Source organism: Rattus norvegicus, chromosome 10 (genome assembly GCF_036323735.1).
Source record: "Rattus norvegicus strain BN/NHsdMcwi chromosome 10, GRCr8, whole genome shotgun sequence".
Classification (NCBI taxonomy): Eukaryota; Metazoa; Chordata; class Mammalia; order Rodentia; family Muridae; genus Rattus; species Rattus norvegicus.
The window spans coordinates 84,054,405-84,077,624 of NC_086028.1; the positions used below are offsets into that span (position 1 = coordinate 84,054,405).

Here is a 23,220-nt window from a genome sequence, read left to right on the forward strand (position 1 = left end):
TACTGCTAAGAGATAAACAACACATAGGGCCTTTCAGGTCACCTAAAATAGTAGTCAAGACGGGACCACGCATGACGGGGTTAACGATTCAATTCAGTAAAGGTCCTGGATTTGGTCCCCAGCAAGGGGTTCAGAAGAACTTTGAAAGACTATTTTGGAGCTCCCTGAGAGTGACTTATCTCACATCAGCTGAGGAGAAGATCATACACTCTTGCCTTTCGATGGGGCCCGTTTTCTAAAACAAAGTTACTTCCGAATAAATTTGCATGAGGGGGTGTCCCTTACATCATCTCACACTCTAAGCTGAAAAATAAAGGTTTAGCCTTCCTCCACGTGGGAAGGTCTGAGGGCACCCTTCTGAGGCACGGAGGGCTCTTCGAGGTCTTGGTTTTGCGTGCCAGAAGAATGCAATTAGGTAAAAACTAGATGTGACGTTTTGACAGATCCAGCAACGCTAGCATCATGTCAGAATAGGGGGTTCCCCGAGATGAGTCCTCGCTTTTAGGAAATTCTCACAAACTTCTCTCCCTTCTGCAGAGTCCCAAACTATGGCATCCCCGGGCTGCTCCTTGGGATCCACTGTGTTCTCTCGTCAGTTCCTTTAGCCCCGAGTCTGAGGAAGTCGCCGGAAGTCTTGAGTTCATTTCCTTTACTCTTCTCTTGACACCACCAGGCCTACTAGAGCTAAAGCTCAGGAACAAGGTACCCAAGGCGAGGTGCGAAAGACACGGAGGGTGTAGCGCTCCACAACTGCGCCTGCGCCAAGAGGCGGGGCCCTCCATCCGCGAGCGCTTGCCCCGCCCCTCGTGCCGAGCCGGAACTCGCAGGCGCTCTCGGGCACAGCCGCCCCCGTGGTAGACTGGGACCGGTAGGGGAAATGCCCTCGGCGGTTTGCTTCGCTCTGTAGAGGAGCGATGGGGAGGCGTTGGGCCTGGCCTGAGGTAGGAGGGAGCCCAGCTGTTGCCGCTAGTGCCTGAGCCGTGATGCTCGCGTGGGCCCTACTCTCCGCGGTGCTCTGGTCTCTCGCAGGAGGTGGGGCTTGGCCCGCAGGCTCCGCCCCCCGCCCCGCCTTCTTCGCCTCCCGCCCCTCCCTGTCCTTCCCTGAACCCTGGGTCCTCCAAACACTAGTAAGTCAGAGGTTTTCTTTCCTCCGCAGTTGGATCGGCACGTTCTTCCTTATTCAGTAACGAAGGCTTTGTTTACGGCACGGTAGGGCACCCAGGTAATACGTGCCTCTTCTCACGCAAGGCCTGTCCCAAGAGCTGGGGATGCCCCTGCTTAGGTTCTTCAGGTAGGGAAAAGGGAGCTAGGCAGGAGTGCATCTGTGCTCTGCAGTTCGGGAAGTTTACATCATCGCCCTCAAAGCTAGTCTTGTGTTCCAGTATTCACCACAGATCTACTGCGCTGATACCACGTCTCTCTTTCAAATACTTCTGCTTTGTAATAGGTGAAGCCACTTAGTGGGGTGGTCGTCCCTCTGGAAGGCTCTCCCACTCCCTCTTGTATTAACCAATCCTACTCATTAGCTTCAGCTCCAGTGTTACTCTCTGTACTTTTCCTACGCTCAGGAAAAAGTAGTGGTCCAATTTTGAAATAACTTTGAGCCACTTCATTGCGTTCCGTTTAGAACATCTCCACATCTAAGGCCTTTCCCTTACCAACAACACCACTACACTGCCAAAGTGTACGATAGGCTTTAATAGCGTTCGATACTGGCAATGATTAGGCCTTATAATAAATATCTTGTGAGACGATGCACTATCCGATTGAGTCACTGCAGATCGCTGCAGTGCACCATTCTAGTAAGCACTGCACAGGACAACAGGAAGCTTACACGAAACACCAAGTATTACGTTTTGAAATAGTTTGTCAGTCAAGCTCGCATCCTGTGCACATTAATTCCACGACCCCTTCAATAGCTCCTCATCGGTGCTATTTATTAATGTGTGCATTAAAAGGAACTCAACCTACATTTTTCTAGACTGCCACAGAATAAAGAAAAATATTGCCGACAAAGTGCAGTTTAAAGGCTTACTATGGGGAGCAAAAAGGACTTCCTTCTAAATGACAGCTAGCATCCAACACGTTCTGAAGACTTTTTAAGTACCGAGATCCAGAAAGAACTAATTGGTATCGTTGTCTAGGAGTGCGCCTTTATTTTGCCAAACAATGTAATTATGCAGAATTTTATGTTGTCACAGTAAAAATATACGTAAAGTTACATCAGACTAGCCCTGTCCTTGTTTGTATGGATATTGATCGTGCTAGCAAAGAAACCGTGGATCCCATCTACTTATGGATTGGGCCGAATGAAAACACATTAACAGGTAAATAATTTAAATATATCTTAATGGTGTGAACGTTGGTTTTTCTTTTAAAAAGCACTGCCATTATTGAAAACAAATTTAATTTAAAAATTCTATTAAATGTATTTTATTTTTGTACATGAGCATTTTGCATGCATGCATGTATGTGTGCCACATGCTTGTCCAATGCCCACAGAGGTCAGAAGAGGCTGTGCGATCCCACGGAACTGGAATTGCTACTGGTAGTAAACCACCTTGTTGGTGCTAGGACTTGAACCCCGATCCTCTGCAAGAGCAACAAGTACTCTTAAACACTGGGCAATCTCTCCATCCCCAATAAATTTAATTTTAACTGCAATTAAATTTTCTCAATACTTAGACAAACTGTAATTTTTCTTGACCGGTGACTTAAGTTCTTCCTATGCAAAAACTAAAGCAGACACACAAAGGATGCCATCGGCCCTGTGAGCACAACGCTCAAAGGGTTGAGGCAGGAGGATTACAAGTTTGAAGGTGACCTGGGCTAACCAAAAAGATAGTTTTTTGTTGCTTTTGTTTCCCAGTTTTTGGGACTGAATCCAGGGTTTCCCTCTCAAGCAGTTTTCCCTGGTGCTATCCTGTTACCCTGAAGCAGTTATTTTGGGGCCCTATTTAAAATTTTTCATAAGGACTAAAGTTTACCCATGAAACACCAGTAATGTGGGATATTCAATATGTAATGTCTATGTTAGAACAGTACCCTGGGATATCAGCATCGTTAATTTGTGTCTCATGTATATATATAATATAAATTTATTTAAATAGACATAAATATTCATAAATATATATAAATTAATGGTATAAATCAGTCAAAACTAGATGCCAAAAATAAAGAAAATCAACATCAATTTCACAAGTGTACCTGGCTCATATAGCTTTCTCATAGAGTAGAATGACAATTAAGGTTTTTTTTCCCCTGGGCTGTTGGGCATGGTACTACCTGTCTTTAATTTCAGCACTCAGAAGGCAGAGGCAGACAGATCTCTGTGAGTTCAAGGCCAGCCTGGCCTAAATAGCAAGTTCTAAGCTAGCCAGGGATGCACAGTGAGACCCTGTCTTAAAAAAGTTATTGTTGGGTTCCCAAGGTTCAGATAGTGTATTAATTTTGAATTTTTTGGCATATATTTGTAGCCGAGTTTACTGAGTAGTGTTTAAGTTACCTGTTGAATAACCAAGTGATTTCCTCTTTCTGACTAGGGAGTAGCCAAATAAATATAACAAACATAGGAGAACTGGTACTGAAGGATTTTATGGAGTCATTATCTGGACATTACTCATGTACTCTTTCCTATAAAATTGTCAAAGCAGAAACCCAAGAAGAAACTTCACTAAAGAAGAAATATGACTTTCTGGTCTTTGGTAATAATATATTTACATAAAAATAATATAAGTCCATGAGCCATCTTCCCAGTGCCCCAAAAACATCCTTACATTTTAAGATTTACTTTATTATATGTCTGTGTGTATGCATGCGCTTGTGAGTGCAGGTGCCAGCAGAGGCCAGCAGAGGGCGTCTGATACCTGGAGATGGAGCTCCCGTGAGCCATCCATGGAGGACCCTGAAACCACAACTCTTAACCACTGTGCCATCTCTTCAGCCCCAATGACTTTTTGGCACTATTAACCTAAATTGCTACCACACCGTAGCCATTTCTCCTAAGTAGATAGACGTCTAATGACAATGATGAGGGTTTTTTTTTTAATTAAAATTATTAGTTACATGTATTGTGTAAACAGACCAATGGAATGTTTTACTAGATGAGTACAATTTTGAAACTGGTTTGCAAGATTATTGATGTTGAATGTTACATGTTTTTTTTTTTAAAGCAGCAGAAATTAATGCAAAACGCAACCGTTTTTTATTCCCATCTTTCTCTAAAGCCTACCGGGAACCTGATTATTCTTATCGCATGGCTGTGCGTTTTACCACAAAATCTTGTGTAGGAAGATATAATGACCTGCTCTTTAGACTGCTGAAGAAAATCTTGGATAATTTAATCTCTGATTTGTTGTGCCATGTCATAGAACCATCTTATAAGTGCCATTCTGTTAAAATCCCAGAGAGGGACTTCGTGTACGAGCTATTCGTAGCCTTTCAAGGTGAAACAACTTTACAATGTTCATTTTTGTGGCTTTAATTCAAAACCATAATAAATTATAAAATTCATTGCCATGTAACCGTGAGATAATTCCTACACAGTAAGTTGGAAATGTTTGCTAAGCGCTGGAATATACTATTGCCTGGATGTGGTTTTTAAGTCAGCATACCTCCAAATATAATATATTGTTTATTATTTAAAGTCAATATCATTTTACAGATATAAATTCTAACAGTGCAGCTCAGTTTCTGCTTACAATTTCTTCTAGAATTTTAGGAGCGATATTTTGTTTTGGTTTTTTTTTTTTTTTTATTAACGAGTACTTCTTATTTACATTTCGAATGTTATTCCCTTTCCCGGTTTCCGGGCCAACATCCCCCTAGCTCCTCCCCCTCCCCTTCTTTATGGGTGTTCCCCTCCCCATCCTCCCCCCATTGCCGCCCTCCCCCCAACAATCTAGTTCACTGGGGGTTCAGCCTTAGCAGGACCCAGGGCTTCCCCTTCCACTGGTGCTCTTACTAGGCTATTCATTGCTACCTATGAGGTCAGAGTCCAGGGTCAGTCCATGTATAGTCTTTGGGTAGTGGCTTAGTCCCTGAAGGAGAGATGTTTTATTGTTTCTGTATTTGAGGGATTATCGAGGAAGTAACCAGACGCAGTGTATTTCTGTTCTCAAGTCTCGTATTTACTTCCATTAGCCCCCAGATGGAGTAAAGTCACAGTGCACGTGTCACTCAAACTGTACGCCTGGCTTCACCATTCTGTTTAGATAGCTGGGTTAAACGGGTGTCTGACTGCATCCCAACCAAAGCGTCCGGGGCTTTACTGAAGTGCCTGGCACTTTTTAGAAGCTGGTGTGTACCTGTCATGTTTCCTCTCCAGTGAATCCTTTTGCACCCGGCTGGAAAAGTATGTGCAATAGCTCTATGGACTGTGAGGACGTCACCAATCATAACATCCTCAAGGTGAGCTCCACAGCGAGGGGAAAGTGCTGGGGGAACCCACAGAGCTTTCGGTAAACAATTTATCCAGTTGATAGTAGTCCAAGGTAATCTTCAGGTCCACAATGAGTTCAAAGCCAGCCTGACCTACATGAAAACCTATCATGAGCCACCATGTGGTTGCTGGGAATTGAACTCAGGACCTGTTGAAGAGCAGTCAGTGCTCTTAACCAGTGAGCCAACCCCCCCCCCAGAGAAATTCTGACCTACATGTACAAACCATGGTGTGTATGCACATACATATGTGCGCACACACACAAACACACAAACACACACACTCTATATATATCAAAATATTACTCTAGTTTCTTAAGGAATAATTTACATTTATTTCTTCTAAATTTTTTAAATTATGTTTTTGTGTGCGTACGTCACACTTACATGCTAAAGAACACATGCTAACATTTGAAGACCGCTGGCAGGAATCGGCTCTCTCCTTCCTCTGTATGGGTTCCTGGAGTCAAATCCAGTCATCTGGTTTCTCAGCGGATGCCTTTACCACTGAGCCATCCTGACAGCCCCCTGATGTTTTGTTTTGTTTTGTTTTGTTTAAAGATTTTATTTTATTGTATATGAGTACACTGTAGCTGCCTTCAGACACACCAGAAGAGGGCATCAGATCTCATTACAGATGGTTGTGAGCCACCATGTGGTTGCTGGGATTTGAACTCAGGACCTCAGGAAGAGCAATCGGTGCTCTTAACCACTGAGCCATCTCTCCAGCCCCTCCCCCTGACGTTTTTATTATGGAGAAATAGTTACAGCACAGAGAGAGAGATCCTTGACAAGCTCTAGGAGTCAGTTCTCTCCTTCCAGTGGACCTCAGGATGGAGCTCAGGACATCTGGCTTGGCGGCAAGCACCCTCACCGCCGGAGCCATTTCACCGTCCACTTCGGTCTTTTGAATGGAAGTTGTTGCTCTAATCGTACCTCTGGCATATCAGATAGCTCCCAGGCTCCTGTTGTATATTTCATTTATAACAGAAAAGGGGATCCCCTGTCGGTTAGTTAGTTAGTTAGCTGGTTAGTTAGTTAGTTAGTTAGTTAGTTAGTTAGTTTTATTTGGGTAGTTTTACACAGGACTTCTCTGTGTAGCTCTGTCCTAGAACTCTAGCTCGGTAGAGCAGGCTGGCCTCTACCTCCAGAGTGCTGGGAGCAAAGCCGTGAGCCACCACGGCCTAGCTTCATTTTCTAAATGGTCAAGCAGTGGCCTGAAGAAAAACCTCACAGTCAGGTTACCACAGGTTAAAGCTGTGGTTCTATCCGAGTCGCATCTATAGGAAGTGTGGCAGTTGTTCTGCCAGGCGTTCCAGAGCTGAGAGCATGGGCAGGAAATGTCTCTACTCTCCCGTCTTGCTCCCTAGTCCGTGCCTATAACGTTTTGTGCGGTTTATAAGAAGTACTCAGTTGGGCTTAGGCAGTGTTACAGTTTGTCCCTAAGCCAGGCTCACATAGTCAGTTTGTAATGCTGACTAAAGCTTTGATTTCTATTTTACTGGGCTCTTTTTCATTTATGTGTTCTCTCTCTCTCTCTGTGTGTGTGTGTGTGTGTGTGTGTGTGTGTGTGTGTGTGTGTGTGTGTGTGTGTGTGTTTGCCTGCATGTGTATCTGTGTGCCGCATGCTTGCCTACTGCCTGAGGAGGCCAGGATAAGGCATGTGATCGACCCCCTGGAACTGGAGTTACAAACAGTTGTGGGCTGCCGTGTGGGTGCTGGGAATTGAGCCCAGGTCCTCTGGAAGAGCAGCCAGTGCTCTTTACCGCTGAGCCACCTCTCCAGCATCTTGCCTCTTTTTTTGTTTTGGGGGTTTTGTTGGTGCTTTTTTTTTTTCCTTTTTAAAAACTGGAGGGATGGGGGGAGCTAGAGAGATGGCTCAGCGGTTAAGCGCACCAACTGCTCTTCCAGAGGTCCTGAGTTCGGTTCCCAGCAACCACATGGTGGCTCACAACCATCTGATGCCCTCTTCTGGTGTGTCTGAAAACAGTTACAGTAGTGTACTCATATACATAAAATAAATAAATAAAATCTTTAAAAAAAATAACCATGGGGAGTGAGAGATCATGTTTAGTCTATGAAAAAGGCAGACAATTCAGAGGTAGCTTTTATCCATGTGTGTGTGTGTGCATGCTCGTGAGTGTGCACACATGGGAGTGTATTAGGCTGCAGTACAACCTCAGATACCAGCCTCGGGACCACCGTCTCCTCCTTGGAGACAGGGTCTCTGCCTGATGAGACTTGGCTATCTGACCAGCAAAGCCACAGGAATCCTTCTGTCTCTACCTTCCCAGCCCTGAGATTACAAGCAAGGAAAGTTTTTGGCCAACTGAGCCATCCATTGCCCCCCCCACACACACACACACACAAACAAGGTTTTTTAAAAATTACTTTATGTATATGAGTACACTGTACGAGCATTGGATCCCATCACAGATGGTTGTGAGTCACCATGTGGTTGCTGGGAATGGAACTCAGAACCTCTGGAAGAGCAGTCGGTGCTCTTAAACGCTGAGCCATCTCTCCAGGCACCCCCCCACCCCCCCACAACAAGTTTTTATAACTTTTCCTTAGTCACTCCCTGTGTAAATTAACAATAATTAGTAAAGCCAAAGATACTAATTTTAGGCTTTAACATAGATCTTAAAGGCTTCCTCTAATGGCATCTTGCTCTAATGAGCAAAAAATAGTTCTCCTGGGTTTTACGGCCTGTGTATCATGAGAAGGATTTTGACGGTTGGATTTGGTAATGATAATTTTCCTCTGGTGCATCCAAACCATAGGCACGAGATCGGATAGAAGAGTTTTTTCGGAGCCAAGCTTACATCCTGCACCACCACTTTAATATAACTGTCCCAGCTATGCACTTCGTGGACCACAGTTTCCAAGTAACTCGCATAGACAACTGTCGGCCAGGCTTTGGGAAAAACGAAGGTCTACACAGCAACTGTGCTAGCTGTTGCGGTAATTAAACCATACAAATACCCAAGTGTCCGTACACCCCAGAGTCTATTGAGCTGAATCTCTTCGTCGATTCTTCCACAGAACAGAGAAGTAAAAAAAAAAAAAAAAAAAAAAAAAAACAAACCTGGAAGGCCAAATTTCTACATACAATCACCCTAATGTCTATTCTCCACACTGGTCACTCTTGTATTACAAAACCCTTCCAGAGTGTTCTGACACAGGATACTGTTCTGTGCAGGAGAGCAGAATGGTTCTGCCTGGGAGACGGGGCTAGGGAGCAGAGGGTAGAAACTGCAGACAGGCACTTAGAAACGAAGCGTGGAGAAGGTCTTGCAAACGCTGACAGAAAGGAAAATCTAGTCGTCTAGCTCTCCTGTTTTCACATTATAATGTTTGAGGCCTCTTTACAACTTAATGGGCTGGGTAGCCGGTATAGAAACGGTGTTAACACTGAAGACATTTTGTATTGCTGACACGAGGTGTCTACAAACTATTGACCGACAGCCTGCGCTTCCCTTGCAGTGGTCTGTAGTCCTGGAACGTTCAGTCCCGATATGGATGTCACCTGTCAGACCTGTGTTTCTGCCCATGTCTACGGAGCCAAAGCTTGCCCATAAACGCCAAGAACAGAGGCGAACGCATGGTTGTTTGCCTCTGAAGGTGGAGGCAAAGATCCGCTCGCATCGGAGAGCATCGTAGATGCCTCTGTAAAGGAAGATCCGTAAGAGCAAAGCTCCGGAAGTACGCATTCTAGAAACAGCAGAAAGCAGTTGCCGTGGACAACCAACAGTAGGTTCTGAGAAGGCCTTTACCTCAGTGCCTCGGTGTACAAGGGGGAGTTCAAGTGTTAGTCGACGCTCTAAATGGATATGTTCTGTTTTCTACAAACTGAAACATGCTTTGTACTTGATATTAAGGTCAAAAAGAGTAGCAAAGTATACTATAATAAAAAATTTTCTATTTTCCGTATATTAATTTGTTTGAAATGGCTTCTATCAAGACATATATGATACCCCCGTTAATCTGTTTCTTAGATGTATTTTCTATGTATGGTTATTTTGCCAGCATGTGTGTCTGTGCACCACATGCACGCTTAGAACCTTCAGAGATCAAAAGAAGGCATCGGATTCCCCCAGAATTGGATTTAGAGAAGGTTGTGAATCATTGTGTGGGAGCTGGGAATTGAACCCAGGTCCTCTGGGAGAACAGCCAGTGTTCTTACCCACTGAACCATCTCTCCAAGAACCACAGGACTTTGGAAATTATAATTAAATGCATGGTAATGTGTTCACCCTTTTGGCTTCACACAAAATGGTATCACCGCCCTGGAAACCCACCATGCTTCACCTGCTCCTCTCTCCACCCCTCCCTCCGTCCTGAGTCTCTGGCAACTCCTGTTCACCTTCTTCTTGTCTTCCCTTAAGTGCCGTGTAGTTGGGATTATACGATGCGTGACCCTTCAGACCGGCTTCTCTTCGGTCGGCGCTCCGCGTCTCGGGTCCCTTTGTGTCTTCTCGTGACTTCATGGCTTATTTTTCCTGCGGAGAGCTTTCCAGGGTGTGGACAAAGCCGCCACGAACATGAGTGCGCAAGTCTGTGTGGACGCAGTTCTCTGCTCGGCCGAGTTAACACTGAGGAGCACGGTTGGTGGCTGAGATGGTGACTGTCTAGTTTTGTAAGAGACAAACCAAAGTAGCTTACCATCTCATGGCCTCGTTCCTTCTCCTCACCAGCGTTCAGTACTGTGGGTTTGGGGGTGAGGGCTGACTACTCTAATGGAGTGAGGGGTTCCTTTTTGTTTTAATCCAAATCCCTCTAGCCATCGGATGCTAAGCGTCTTCTCCGGGGGTTGCTCGCTCTGCTTGTGTTCCTTAGTCATTCTGTGGTGTCCAGATCTTTTTGCCAGTTTTAATTGGATTGTCTGTCTTCCTGGTGAGATCTAGGAGTTCCTTGTATGTTCTGGTTCAGAATTTTAGACACCTCTACAAAGATGTCCACTCTTCCTGGGGTTTGTGCCTCATTCCCTTCCCAGTGTCTCACGGAGCAGTTTTAATATCAGTGAATCCACCGTCCACTTGTCTGTTCTTCAGTCAGTACCATGCTGTCTTGTCTCATGGGTATCTGACTTGAAGAACTTTCTTCAGCATTATGTTAGTGACCCTGCACTTGCTGACCCGATCGTAGAATTGTCCGTTAGCCTGTTACTGTGATGCATTAATTCAGAAGTCATCCTAAGTTCAAGGCAGGGAGTTCCCAGCAAGCCTGTGCTACAGTGAGACTGTCACCCAAAAGGAATACCCAAATGTGTGTTTGAATAAACCCTTGCTTGTCATTGTGTATAAATTCTTAACACATTATCTTTCCCGAGACACAATAGCATTATGGGTTTTGGAAATCTGGGCGCTTGTTTTGCCTCACTGTTGGTTTGCTTGTCTGTTTGGCCTGTTTTGGTTTGAGTTACAGTGGTTTCGTTTGGCACCACTAGGGATGGAACCCAAGGCCTCACAGATACTAACAAGTACTCTACCACGGAGACTACCTGTGGCCGAAAAAAAGTAACGCCTCCATTCCACTGTGTCCTGGCAACTGCCTTTTACCCATGCTGCACGGATAGACGCGGCTCTCTGCCCCTGTATTTACGGGGCTGCCACTTAGTTTAGCTCAGGACAGGGGTACTTTTCCTTCTTTTGTTTCTAGGTATCATTTTAGAGTCAAGGAAGAAAGGAAGAGAGGTGCATGCAGGGCTTCAAATGGCCCTGGCTTTCTCAGTGCCAAGCAGACTTAGTCAAGCTTTGATGAGTTGTTGACACCTACTGGTTTACAGTTTGTAAAATGAGGTTAACAAAATGCAACAGCTACTAACTTGCAGTAGTCATGGTAACTAATTAGCTACAGCTACTAACTAGCAGTAGTCATGGTAACTAGCTACAGCTACTAACTAGCAGTAGTCATGGTAACTAATTAGCTTATTGTTAGATTAGATAAGCCTTGTACTTTTCCCTTGTAAATAATCCAGAGTTACTTTGTATTATAATTTCTTGGGGAGGCAATTAGGAAAGAAGTGCCAGCTCAGTGCAGGTCAGTGACAGAAAGCCGGTGCCAGCCTTTTATGTACCAGGCTCTAGATTCAATTCCTGGAACCAGACAAAAATTAAAAAGCAGTTAATAAAGAGCAGTCACCGAAGTGAAGTCACAAAGGGTCAAATTCCAAAGTTGCTATTCAAGGCCTTGCTCTGGTGGCTGTCATTTCCATATTGACAGACAGATAGGATAGATTTACAACCACTCCACAGTAATCCCAGCACCCAGGGAGGAGGTCAAGGACAGCCTGTGCTTCGTGAGACACTGTGTGTGTGTGTGTGTGTGTGTGTGTGTGTGTGTGTCTATGTCTATGTGCGCCTGTGTGTGTACCCATATGTGTGTACCCATATGTGTGTGCCTATGTATGTGCCTGTGTGTCTGTGTCTGTGTGTGTTTATGTGTGTGCCTGTGCATGTGCCTGTGTGTGCCTGTGTGTATGCATGAGAGAGAGAGATCTAAAAATCTCAGCTCTAGCCATTTCCTCTTACCAAACTCATTTCTGCCTCCTGGGCAAATACATTGATTCCTTGTATAGAAAAAGCCCTTCTTGGGCTGGAGGGATGGCTCAACGGTTTAAGAGCACTGACTGCTCTTCCAGAGGTCCTGACTTCAATTCCCAGCAACCACATGGTGGCTCACAACCATCTGTAATGGGATCTGATGCCCTCTTCTGGTGTGTCTGAAGACAGCTACAGTGTTGTACTCAAATAAAAAGTGAATAAATAAAAAGTGTTTAAAAAAAAAAAGAAAGAAAGAAAAAGCCATTCTTCCTTTCCTCCCTCCCTCCCTTCGTTTTGTGTGTACATGTTTTGTTTTGTTTTGTTTTTTTCAGAGCTGGGGACCGAACCCAGGGCCTTGCACTTGCTAGGCAAGCGCTCTTCCACTGGTGTGTACATGTTTTAAAGACACCAGCTCACTCTTAGCCTGGGTTAGCCTTGGATTCGTCGCACTTCTGCCTCAGCGCCCAGGTTGCAGGGATTATAAGATTACAGCTGCCACACCTCCTGTATTTTGATTAGATGTCACTAGTACCCCACTTTCTTCCTTAAGTGCCCCTCCCACTGCTAATTTATCAAGCAGTCATTTATATTCTTTTTTTTTCCTTCGGAACTGGGGACCGAACCCAGGGCCTTGCGCTTCCTAGGCAAGCGATCTACCGTTGAGCTAAATCCCCAACCCCGTCATTTATATTCTAAAGCCTGACTGTAAGTTGAAGGGATTGTATCAAGTAATGTCTGGGTGAGGCAGCTGCTCTGGGATCCCAGCTCTGAGGAGGCACAGGTGGCAAGACTGCAGTGAGGCTGAGGCCAGCCTGGCTACAGAGTGAGTGAGACTCTGTCTGAAATGTAAAATGTAATATGATCTGTAATACCTCTCCAGCACTGATCGAAGCTTGCTAGCTTGTCTTGTTCCCCATTAAATAAGGAACGAATGAGAAGAAACATGCAGCACCCTTCCATCTGCTGTCCTGGGTTTGCGTATGCATGTACCTGGGTATATGTGAGAGGGTGTGTATGGTGTGGGTGTTCAGTGCCTTCTGACGCACATACATGTGCATGCTTATGGATACCAGAAGTCGGTCTTTCTTACATATTCTTCTGGCTACCTACCTTGCATTGTTTTGTTTAGTTGTGTTGTGTTGTATTCAAAACCACATCTCACTAGGACCTGAAGTTTGCCAACTCAGCTAGCCTGGCCGGTTAGTGAGACCCAGGGATCCTCCTGTCTCTGTTTCTCTGCACTGAGGTTAGGAGCACGTGCTACCACACCCAGCTATATATTTCTACGTGTTCGTCTACCTTGCTTTGTCTTAGTCTGTGTGGGAGGGCACACGTCAGTGTGGATGCTCCAGAGGCCACAGGAGGGCGTGCTTTGGCTCCTCTGGAGGTGGGCCCTCAGGCAGTCATGAGTCAGTCAACATGGGTCTGGGAAACAAACTCTGGTCCTCTGCAAGAGCAGCAAATGGTCCTAACCTCTGAGCCCTCTTCCCAGCCTCCATCACCCAGCTTTTCCACATGGGTTCTGGGTACCAGGCCTGGGTCCTCTCGCTAGGTTGGCAAACACTTTACTACACAGATGTCTCCTTAGCCATCTTCACTTTGTGTTTCGTGATGCCGTTAGTTGATCTTTTGAGACCTGGTCTCATATAACTCAAGCGATCCTCAGACTTGTAGCTAAGAACTTTGATTTCCTAAGCCTCTTTCCTCTACCTCCCAAGTCTGCAGTTACAGGTATGTGCCTCGATGCCAGGCCTGCAACCTGCCCACACACACACACACACACACACACACACACACACACATACACACACACACACTTTGATAGCTAAAGCCATTAAGTCTGCATCCAGAGGTCAATTTTTGACTCCCCTGCTCACTTAATATAAATTTATTTATTTTATGTACATAAGTACACTGTCACTGTCTTCAGACACACCAGAAGAGGGCATCGGATCTCTTTACAGATGGTTGTGAGCCACCATGTGGTTGCTGGGAATTGAACTCAGGACCTCTGGAGGAGCAGTCAGTGCTCTTAAGCACTGAGCCACCTCTCCAGCCCTGACTGTTTATTCTGAGCTTTGAAATGGTTTCTTGGTGGTTTACTGAGTCACATTCCTCCACCCAGAGAAGCCTAGTCCAAAATAACCTGTGTAAAAATAACACGGCAAAATATAAAGGGTGTGCAGAACAGTCAGTCACTAAGTGAAGCCAGTCCTCTCTCTCATTAGCATAAAAAGGTCCTGAGATGGCGCCACAGCTAATCTTTACATCGTTCAGTGGAAACAAACTGTAAAGCGTCCTCACAGTGAAGCAGAGAGAGTCCCAGCTCTCTTTCGTCCTGAGTCTGTAAGGAGTCAGGTGGCACATAACTGTCGTCTGCCAAGCATCGCTGTTACATAATGTTCTGACCTTTGCACTGGCATAAGGGTAGTTTCCAACACCAGCAGGTTACTAATGACAGAGGGACACTCGGGTCCCATTTGTTTGGTGTGATGTCCATCCGACCAGCTGTAGTGCTACTAGGCCTAAGCTTTAACAGTGGGAGTCTTGCCTGCCTGTCTTGTGGATGCTTTCGCTTGAAACTGCTAAGGATATTAGTGCATACCTTAGCTCCGATAATACACTTTAGTCAAATGTTCTGGCCATATGCCAAACACCATTGAAGTAAGAGAAAATCACGGATCATACAAATTTTATTAAATAACACAATTTCAATGATGACTCAGCAGTTAAGAGCCCTATCTCCTCTTTCAGAGGACCTGGATTTGATCCCAGCACTCATATGGTGTCTCACAACCATCCATAACCCTGGTTCCAGGGCATCCAGTGTCTTCTTCTGCCCTCTCTCACATCAGGCACAAAAGTGGCACACGGACAGACACAAAGGCAAAATACACAAGTCAATCCTTTTTGTTTGTTTGTTTAAAGAATACCATTGTTTGAACATTTATGCTCCACCACCCTGCTAGCAAGCTTATCAGACTACTTGGGAAGAGAAGACTAATAGTTTATGAACTTTCCAACCAATCATAAAGTCTCCTACAAGAGTCAATGTCTAGGCCCCAGTCACTGCTCTGTGAATTACTAGATAGACTTTAACATCACATTCCTGCTTGTCAGCTCTGTGTGAACTTCCTCAATGTCCAGAGCTGTGCCAGGGCTTGCTAGGTCACTGCTGACAGGGAGGGCAGAGGAGAGAAGGAGGGCAGGGAGGAGTAAGTGAGGTGATGGTGTTCAGGAAACCTCTGACCGACCAGCAACCAGGTACTTCTTTATTTATACAGGGTTCGCAGAGCAAAGACAGACTAATGATTATCCAAGGAGTACCGATTCTGTGGTTGATTTTCTTCATTACATATCCAGGGTTACAAGTTCAATGACAACAGAAAATACAGACAGAGCGGATGAACAGATCTTATTCTTTTTTTTTTTTTTTTTTGGTTCTTTTTTTCGGAGCTGGGGACCGAACCCAGGGCCTTGCGCTTCCTAGGCAAGCGCTCTACCACTGAGCTAAATCCCCAACCCCCAGATCTTATTCTTTTTTTTTTTTTTTTTTTTTTTTTTTTTGGTTCTTTTTTTCGGAGCTGGGGATCGAACCCCAGATCTTATTCTTATGACCAGCCCTATAAGTCCAGCATGAAGAATCGAAAGAATGTCTCCTCCAAAGCAAACATGTTTATTACTCGACAGTCTGCTTTTAGGCTGGCAACGTTGGTGGTTGAAAGCACTCCGGACAAACAAAATATCTGTACTGATCTTTTTATAAGCAGCAAATACTAATACCTAACTCCTTCTACCGTACATGCCATTGTCTACACTGTAAAGTAGCAAGTGTTTATTTTAGTCAATCGATCTTGTGTACTAAGTTCTCGACCCCCCGGGGGTGAACCCCGTACAACCCCCATCTTTAAACCACATTGTCAGAGAGCTCTAAGCATACTGCAAAGGGAGGCCTTGAATCTCTAACCTATTCCCCTGGCCAGTCAGAGTCTGTCAGTTGTCTCTATTTACCCTGCACCAGTTATACTGTTTGAGTTTGCTCAGGGGCAGATACCCTAGGAAGACCTCTGGAGTATAATGGCCTCATCTAGCTCTCTGCTTATCTGTGCTTAGTGATCTCCAGGACATAAGGGAGACTCCCAAATAGTGGCCAGATAGAGTTAATTTTAGGAAGAATTATTCCTAATTATTATTAGGAAGAATTATTATTAATTTCCGAAGAAGACTCAGACATAATTTTCTCAAGAAAAGACGTAAAATGAATCATTATGCAGAAAGTCCCCAAGAACGAAACATGCAGAGACCAAAACCCCAAAGTGAGAGACAGAAGGACAGTGGTGGCTGCCATCGGCTCCACTTCTCTGGAACTGTGTCAAGCAGCCGTGCTGGCTTCGTGACTCTCACCGTCCCCAGTGGATGTGGCTGTGCCATAGCTGTTCAAATGAACACCACTGTCCGTTTGCTACTAAGTGGCTTCTTGTAGGGATAATCTCTTACGTGGGAACGCATCACCTGTCAATAAAAAGCTGACAGGAGGGGTTAGGGATTTAGCACAGTGGTAGAGCGCTTGCCTAGCAAGCACAAGGCCCTGGGTTCGGTCCCCAGCTCCGAAAAAAAGAAAAAAAGAAAAAAAAAATGCTGACAGGACTGTTAGCAAAAGGCAGGAAGCAGAAGGTGGGACATCTGGCAGAGAGAGAGGAACTCTGGGAGATAGTCAGAGGCAGGAGATTCACCACCGGCACTGTGAGGAAGCTGGATGTATAAAAGTGAGAAGGAAGCAGGTGTGGAATAGTTTAAATGGGTTAAATAAGTTGCAGGCTTAGTGGGAACAGCCCTAACTTATGCCCAGGGAATTAATTAATAAATAATAGGCCTCTGAATCACTGATGAGGAACGGGGGCATGGATGGAAAGGCCCGAGGTCACAGCTTCTGTTGCCAGTTGTTGGCTTTTGTGTTTTCTTTTCCTTGTCTCCTTAGAGGCTTTTGGCTATTTCCAGTTTTAAAAACAAACACATTGTAAGTTCGTTTAAAACCTTCTTACAATTCTCCTCTATCACTATTCTCCCTCTGCAAGAATTACACCCAGAAACTCATGTGTTGCCCCTCTAACCCCTGGGTGAAAAGGATCCCCACCTGCTTCAGCCTCCAAAGTAGGTAGGACCACAGGTGAACACCACCATGCCTGCCAAGTCTTTAGGTTTGGTTTTATTTTCTGTGGTCCTTGGAGTTGAACTTAGGCTCTTACCATGCTTCCAAGTTTCCAAGAACTGAACTATATCCCTAATCCTTTATTAAAAAAAAACCTTGTTTCCGGGCTGGAGAGATGGCTCAGTGGTTAATAGCACTGACTGCTCTTCTGGAGGTCCTGAGTTCAAATCCCAGCATCCACATGGTGGCTCACAACCATCTGATGCCCTCTTCTGGTGTGTCTGAAGACAGCAACAGTGTACTCACATATATAAAATAAATAAAAACAAATCTTTTAAAAAAAAACAACCTTGTTTCCTCCCCCAGGAGTTGCCCATCTTCGGGCCATATGCTTTTGTTGAGACAGGGCCTTACTGATTTACCTGGGTTAGCCTTGATCTTGTTCCGATGGCCAGGCAGACCCTGACCTTTGGATCCTCACAATGCTGCCCCCCATGCACCCGGGATTACAGAGACACCATGGCGTCTGACAAGCCAGTGCGTTTAACGTGTCTCTCAAGGCATAGCTCCCTTAAAGGATAGAAAGCAAGCACAGAAGACATCTGTAGTCTATGGCAGGAGGACCTGGGCTTTCTGGTACTAGTCCTGGCTCCGTCATTTTTTTTAAAGATTTATTTATATAAGTACACTGTAGCTGTCTTCAGACACACCAGAAGAGGGCATCCAATCTCATTACAGATGGTTGTGGGCCACCATGTGGTTACTGGGATTTGAACTCAGGACCTTTGGAAGAGCAGTCAGTGCTCTTAACCACTGAGCCATCTCGCCAGCCTGGCTCCGTCATTTTTGCATGTCTTTGACTAAGGCCATTTTCTTGTGCTGTTCATTAGCCTTGATACTTGCCTAGGACCGTCTGTCCCTTGTTGACTAAGAACATAGGTAGGGGAGCTGAAACAACACAAAAGAGCATCAAATACAAACCCAAACAGTACCATTCATTCTGAGAATCATGGCTCTGGAAAAGAGCATTCGTCATAAACATGTATCTTAAATAATTACCCGGGGTCTTAGAGCTGTTTCTGGGAACACAGCACAAAGGTCTTTGTGCCCACAGATCTCCAGAGAAACCAGGACTGTTACATACGCAGGATTGACATCTCCAAGGAGTGGATGTGCAACCTGCCCTTCTATCCAGGAAGCTGGGGACCAGGGGTGACTAACAGCCTGTAATCTGTGCTATCTGCTGGGTCAGGCCATAGCAAGGTCCTACAACCAGAACTGGAGGTGGCTAGTAATCTAAATGACCCCTGCAGCCAGGGACTCCCCAAGCTCCCACAGCCGGACCAGAGGTGGTTATTAAATGTCCTCTACACTGTTTGACCAAGACCATTTCGGATCCTTGCCTAGACTCTTAAGCAAATACAGGAAGCCTGTCTCTAGAAACCATCTTCTTTTTTATTATTATTATTAATCATTTTATTTGTTTACATTTCAAATGATATCCCCTTTCTCTGTTTCCCCTCCACAACCCCCCCATCGTATTCCTCCTCTTCCCCCTCCCCTTTGCCTCTCTGAGGTACTCCTCCACCACTCACCCACTCCCAACTCATGTCTAGCATTTCCCTATGCTGGGGTATGGAGCCTCCACAGGACCAGGGGCCTCCCCTCCCATTGATGCCTGACAAGGCCATCCTCTGCTACATGTGTAGCTGGAGCCATGGATCCCTCATGTGTACTCTTTGGTTGGTGGTTTAGTCCCTGGGAGCTCTGGGTGGTCCGGTTAGCTGATCTTGTTCTTCCTGTGGGGTTGCAGTCCCCTTCAGCTCCTTCAGTCCTTCCCCTAGCTCTTCCATGGGGTTCCCTGGGCTCAGTTTGATGGTTGGCTGTGAGCATCTGCATCTGTATTGGTCAGGTGCTGGCAGAGCCTCTCAGAGGACAGCCATACCGGGCTCCTGTCGGCAAGCACTTCTTGCCATCAGCAGTAGTGTCTGGGTTTGTTGTCTGCAAATGGGATGGTCCCTAGGTGGAGCAGTCTCTGAATGGCCTTTCCTTCGGTCTCTGCTCCATTTGCTGTCCCTCTCTTTCCTTATACAGTTTTGCCTTTCACGTTTGTGCTTCTGGAGTTACTAGAAGTGGAGGGATGGCATTTAGTACTACTAATCTGTGGGTGTCCCGCTGTCCTGGCTCTAGGCTTTCTCACTAATCTTCAGGCATTAGTTTCTCATATAACAGGTATCTTTGTACACTTGGGACCCGTCTCTGAGACGTCTCCTTCTGGTTTTGTTTTTGTCTACCACAGCTCCAGTGCCACACTGAAATATTTACAGGTTTTATAATCAGTCCTTAATCTAGTGGAACAAGTTTTTCTACCTTGATCTTTTTGAAGAATACCATGGCTGTGGTTAGAGACATGACGCAGCTGTTAAGAGCCCTTAACTGCTCTCGCAGAAGAGATGAGTTCAGTTCCCGTAACCCACATCGGGCAGCACACAACCTCCTGTAACACCATTCCAGGGAGTGCTGCTCCCTCTTCTGGCCTCCGTAGGTACTGCACACACATGGTGAAACCTGAGCTCACACATGCATGCACAGGAACAAAAACAAAAATAAATGAATGGGTTTTGGTTTTGGTTTTTTAAACCATGGCTGGTTTTAATCTTTTGCATTTTCAAATCAGACAATCAACTGTTGGGATTGTCCTGAGTCTTTAAATTAATGGAAGAAAAAAAAATGAACATTCTTACAATGTCATGTCTTCTAATAATCCAGTGGTTTTTTTTTTTTTTTTTTTGGTTCTTTTTTTCGGAGCTGGGGACTGAACCCAGGGCCTTGCGCTTCCTAGGTAAGCGCTCTACCACTGAGCTAAATCCCAGTGTTATAGTTATCTTTTGTTTAGTCTTTTCTAAGATCTCTCATATTTTATAACAAAGGATTAGAGCTCGATTATACCCTTTGTCTGATGCTTTCCTAAGTATTTTGTATTTTACAAATTTCATTTTGCATTAATTGGTGATCTGCCTAGTAAATATAATTGTATCAAAACGCTAAGTTATTTTCCCAACTTATCTGTAAACCTGCCGTTTTGTTACACATGTCTGATCATCGGGAAGCAATATGGTGTCCTCCTCCTCCCCCTCCTCCTCTTCCCCCTCTTCTTCCCCATCCTCCTCCCTGTGTCTCCTCCCCCTTCTCTTCCCCTCTTCCTCCTCCTCCTCTCTTCACAAGTCTTACTGTTTGGCTTCGCTCTCTTGCTGCCCTGCTCTTTCTAGATCTCCTCTGCAATGGGAAGTAGACTTGGTGTTCGTGGCCATCCCACTTTACCTGCCAAGTTCTGCTTCCTGTGGTCAGATGATCGCAGCACCGGTGTTCCTGGTTTTCTAGGAAATGAGCACACACTGTGCTTTACACAGTACCCTTCCGTGTCTATTGAAACGATCGTATCATTTTCTTCCTTATGTTTTTCCTTTGGTTTATTTTTTTTAAAGATTCATTTATTTATTTATTTTATATGAGTTCTATAGCTGTCTTCAGACACACCAGAAGAGGGCATCGGATCCCATTACAGATGGCTGTGAGCCACCATGTGGTTGCTGGGAATTGAACCTAGGACCTCTGGAAGAGCAGTCAGTGCTCTTAATCACTGAGCCGTCTCTCCAGCCCCCTTTGGTTTATTTTGTTGGTTTTGAGACAGTCTCCTCACGTGGCCCTGGCTGGCCTGGTATTTGCTGAAACACTCCAGCCTGCAGGAGCTGGTATTACAGGAAGGAGCCACCATGCCCAATTTATGGGCTGAAATCTGAAATGTCATTGAACCATGCCTGAAATCCCAGATTAGTAAAGACATAACCATTATTATACTGCTTGGTTTCTGTCTCCTTTTCCCTCTAAGCTAACATGGAGTGCTGGCCTGCAGCTTCCTTTGACCCACACCTGTTAACACTGCCATCATTCACAATCTGCAGTCTGCCCTTGGTTTTGAGGCAGGTCCCTCAATCGAACCTAGAGCTAATGGATTTGGCTAGTCTGCATAACCAGCTCACTCTAGGTTCCCCTTTGGAATGGAGAATTCACCACACCTGAAATAGCATTTGCTGAGACCCCAAGGCTCTGAATTCCAGTCCTATGGCTTGTGAGGGGCAAGTGCTCACCTCTCCAGGCTCTCTCCCTGAATTTTCTTTCTTCCTTCTAATATAAATGAGGACAAGTCATATTTTCATGTTTTAAAAATGGTTTTAGCGGGGCTGGGGATTTAGCTCAGTGGTAGAACGCTTACCTAGGAAACGCAAGGCCCTGGGTTCGGTCCCCAGCTCCGAAAAAAAGAACCAAAAAAAAAAAAAATGGTTTTAGCTTAATCCCACAGTTTTTTTTTGTTTTTTTTTTTTTTAGATTTATTTATTTTATATATGTGAGTTCACTGTCACCGTCTACAGATACACCAGAAGATCAGAGGGCATCAGATCCCCATATAGATATGTATGTGTGTCTGTCCATCGGGCTGTGTCTGTGTGTCTGTGTGTTTTGTTTTTTGGTTTGGTTTGAGTTCTTTAGCAGGGTATCCCTATGCAGTCCTGGCTGTCCTGGATCCCGCTGTGTAGATCAGGCTGGCCTCAAACTCATAGGACTCCTCCTGCTTCTGTCTCCTGAGTTCTGGAATTAAAGGTGTGTGCCCCTATGCCCAGTCTTGTTTTTGTTGTTGTTGTTGTTTTAAATTCTATTTTTATCTCATTTTTCTTTCTGGCTGGCTCGATCTGTTTCTCGGGCGCTGTGAAGAATGCAGCAGTAAACCAGACCACGGTGGCAGGCGATCTCAGAGTTCAAGGTCAGCCTGATCTACATGGTTCCAGGACAGCCAGGGCGACACAGAGAGGCCCTGTCTTGAAAAGAAAAAAAAAAAAAAAAAAAAAAAAAAGCACAACAGGACACACTGCAAGCCGCTCTGACATCCATTAATTTAGAATCCTTCAGGTGCGTACTCAGAGATGGTGCAGCCGGGTCATGGGAAGGGGCCGGACCATCTCAGTTTGACAAACCTCCCAAGTGCCTTCCCCATGGACGTCACTTCGTCACATGCCACCGACATTTCGTGATGCCGGCCATTCTAAGCAGGGTGAGGAGGACTCTCGTGGTGCAGCTTTAAACGGTTTTGATTTCCCTGAGAACTAAGGCTGCTGAACACTCTCCCAGCACCGCAGTTTTTCCCTAAGAACTGTGTCCATTTCACTCGCCCATTTATCGACTGGCTGATCCTAGGTTTTTGGCATTTACCTTCTGCAGTTCTTCTGTAAGACGCTGAAAACAACACTCTCTTGCCCACTCCTCTCCACCCTCTGGCCCACAACACCCAGGCTGCACTGTGCTACACTTTCCGGATCCCAGAGAAGGGTTAAGACCTTTCTGCTGCCAGCTTCTCTTTTTCTTGTTGATTTTGGAGTTTGGACTGTTTCATTTTCATTTGTTTCTGTCTTTTGAGATGTGCTCTCATGTAGCCCAGGCTGGCCCAAAACCTCAAAGCAGCAAACAATGACTGCGCTGGCTGTTGTTGGTTGTCAATTTAGTTAATCAGGAATAAAAACCAAATGGCTGGGGGTGTTTTCTTTTTCTTAATTAAATCATTTAAGTAGGAAGACCCATTTCTAAGCCAGATCTTTAGAGGTACTGAACCTGCTGGCAGCCTGTGTAAAGGACGGAAGAAGGACACTTGCTCTCTCTGCCTGCTTGCTCTGGCTGGCAAGGCCATTTCTCTCTTTTTTTTTTTTTCTCTCTCTCTCTCTCTTTTTTTTTTTTTTTTCTTTTTTTTCGGAGCTGGGGACCGAACCCGGGGCCTTGCGCTTGCTAGGCAAGCGCTCTACCACTGAGCTAAATCCCCAACCCCTGGGAAGGCCATTTCTTCACTGGCATTTCAGTCTAGTTCAAGATTCCAACATGTACTGAAGACCAGCGGAGACCAGCCTCATGGACTGAACAACTACTGGATTCTTGGACCTTTTGTTGGTAGACAGTCATTGTTGGACTAACTGGAGCACAGCCTATGAGCCATTCTAATAACTCGTGTGTGTGTGTCTGTGTGTGTGTGTGTGTGTGTGTGTG

At 45.2% G+C, this 23,220-nt stretch overlaps 1 protein-coding gene across 17 annotated transcripts; it reads left to right on the plus strand.

Moving 5' to 3' along the window:
- The first annotated feature begins 779 nt into the window (after nucleotides 1–779).
- Zpbp2 (zona pellucida binding protein 2) lies at nucleotides 780–9,372 on the plus strand. 17 transcript variants are annotated; one of them, XM_063269539.1, is made up of 8 exons: nucleotides 792–1,032; nucleotides 1,157–1,291; nucleotides 2,202–2,327; nucleotides 3,543–3,704; nucleotides 4,227–4,445; nucleotides 5,327–5,409; nucleotides 8,223–8,403; nucleotides 8,926–9,372. In XM_063269539.1, the coding sequence occupies exons 1-8, from the start codon at nucleotides 984–986 to the stop codon at nucleotides 9,018–9,020; spliced, it is 1,050 nt and encodes a 349-aa protein (XP_063125609.1). In that variant the 5' UTR covers nucleotides 792–983; the 3' UTR covers nucleotides 9,021–9,372. The 17 variants fall into 17 exon arrangements, with proteins under 17 accessions (XP_063125616.1, XP_063125614.1, XP_063125615.1 ...); XM_063269542.1 differs by having other exon boundaries at nucleotides 797–1,032; nucleotides 1,157–1,222; nucleotides 1,982–2,327; XM_006247385.5 differs by having other exon boundaries at nucleotides 805–868; nucleotides 1,157–1,222.
- Nucleotides 9,373–23,220: the final 13,848 nt, after the last annotated feature.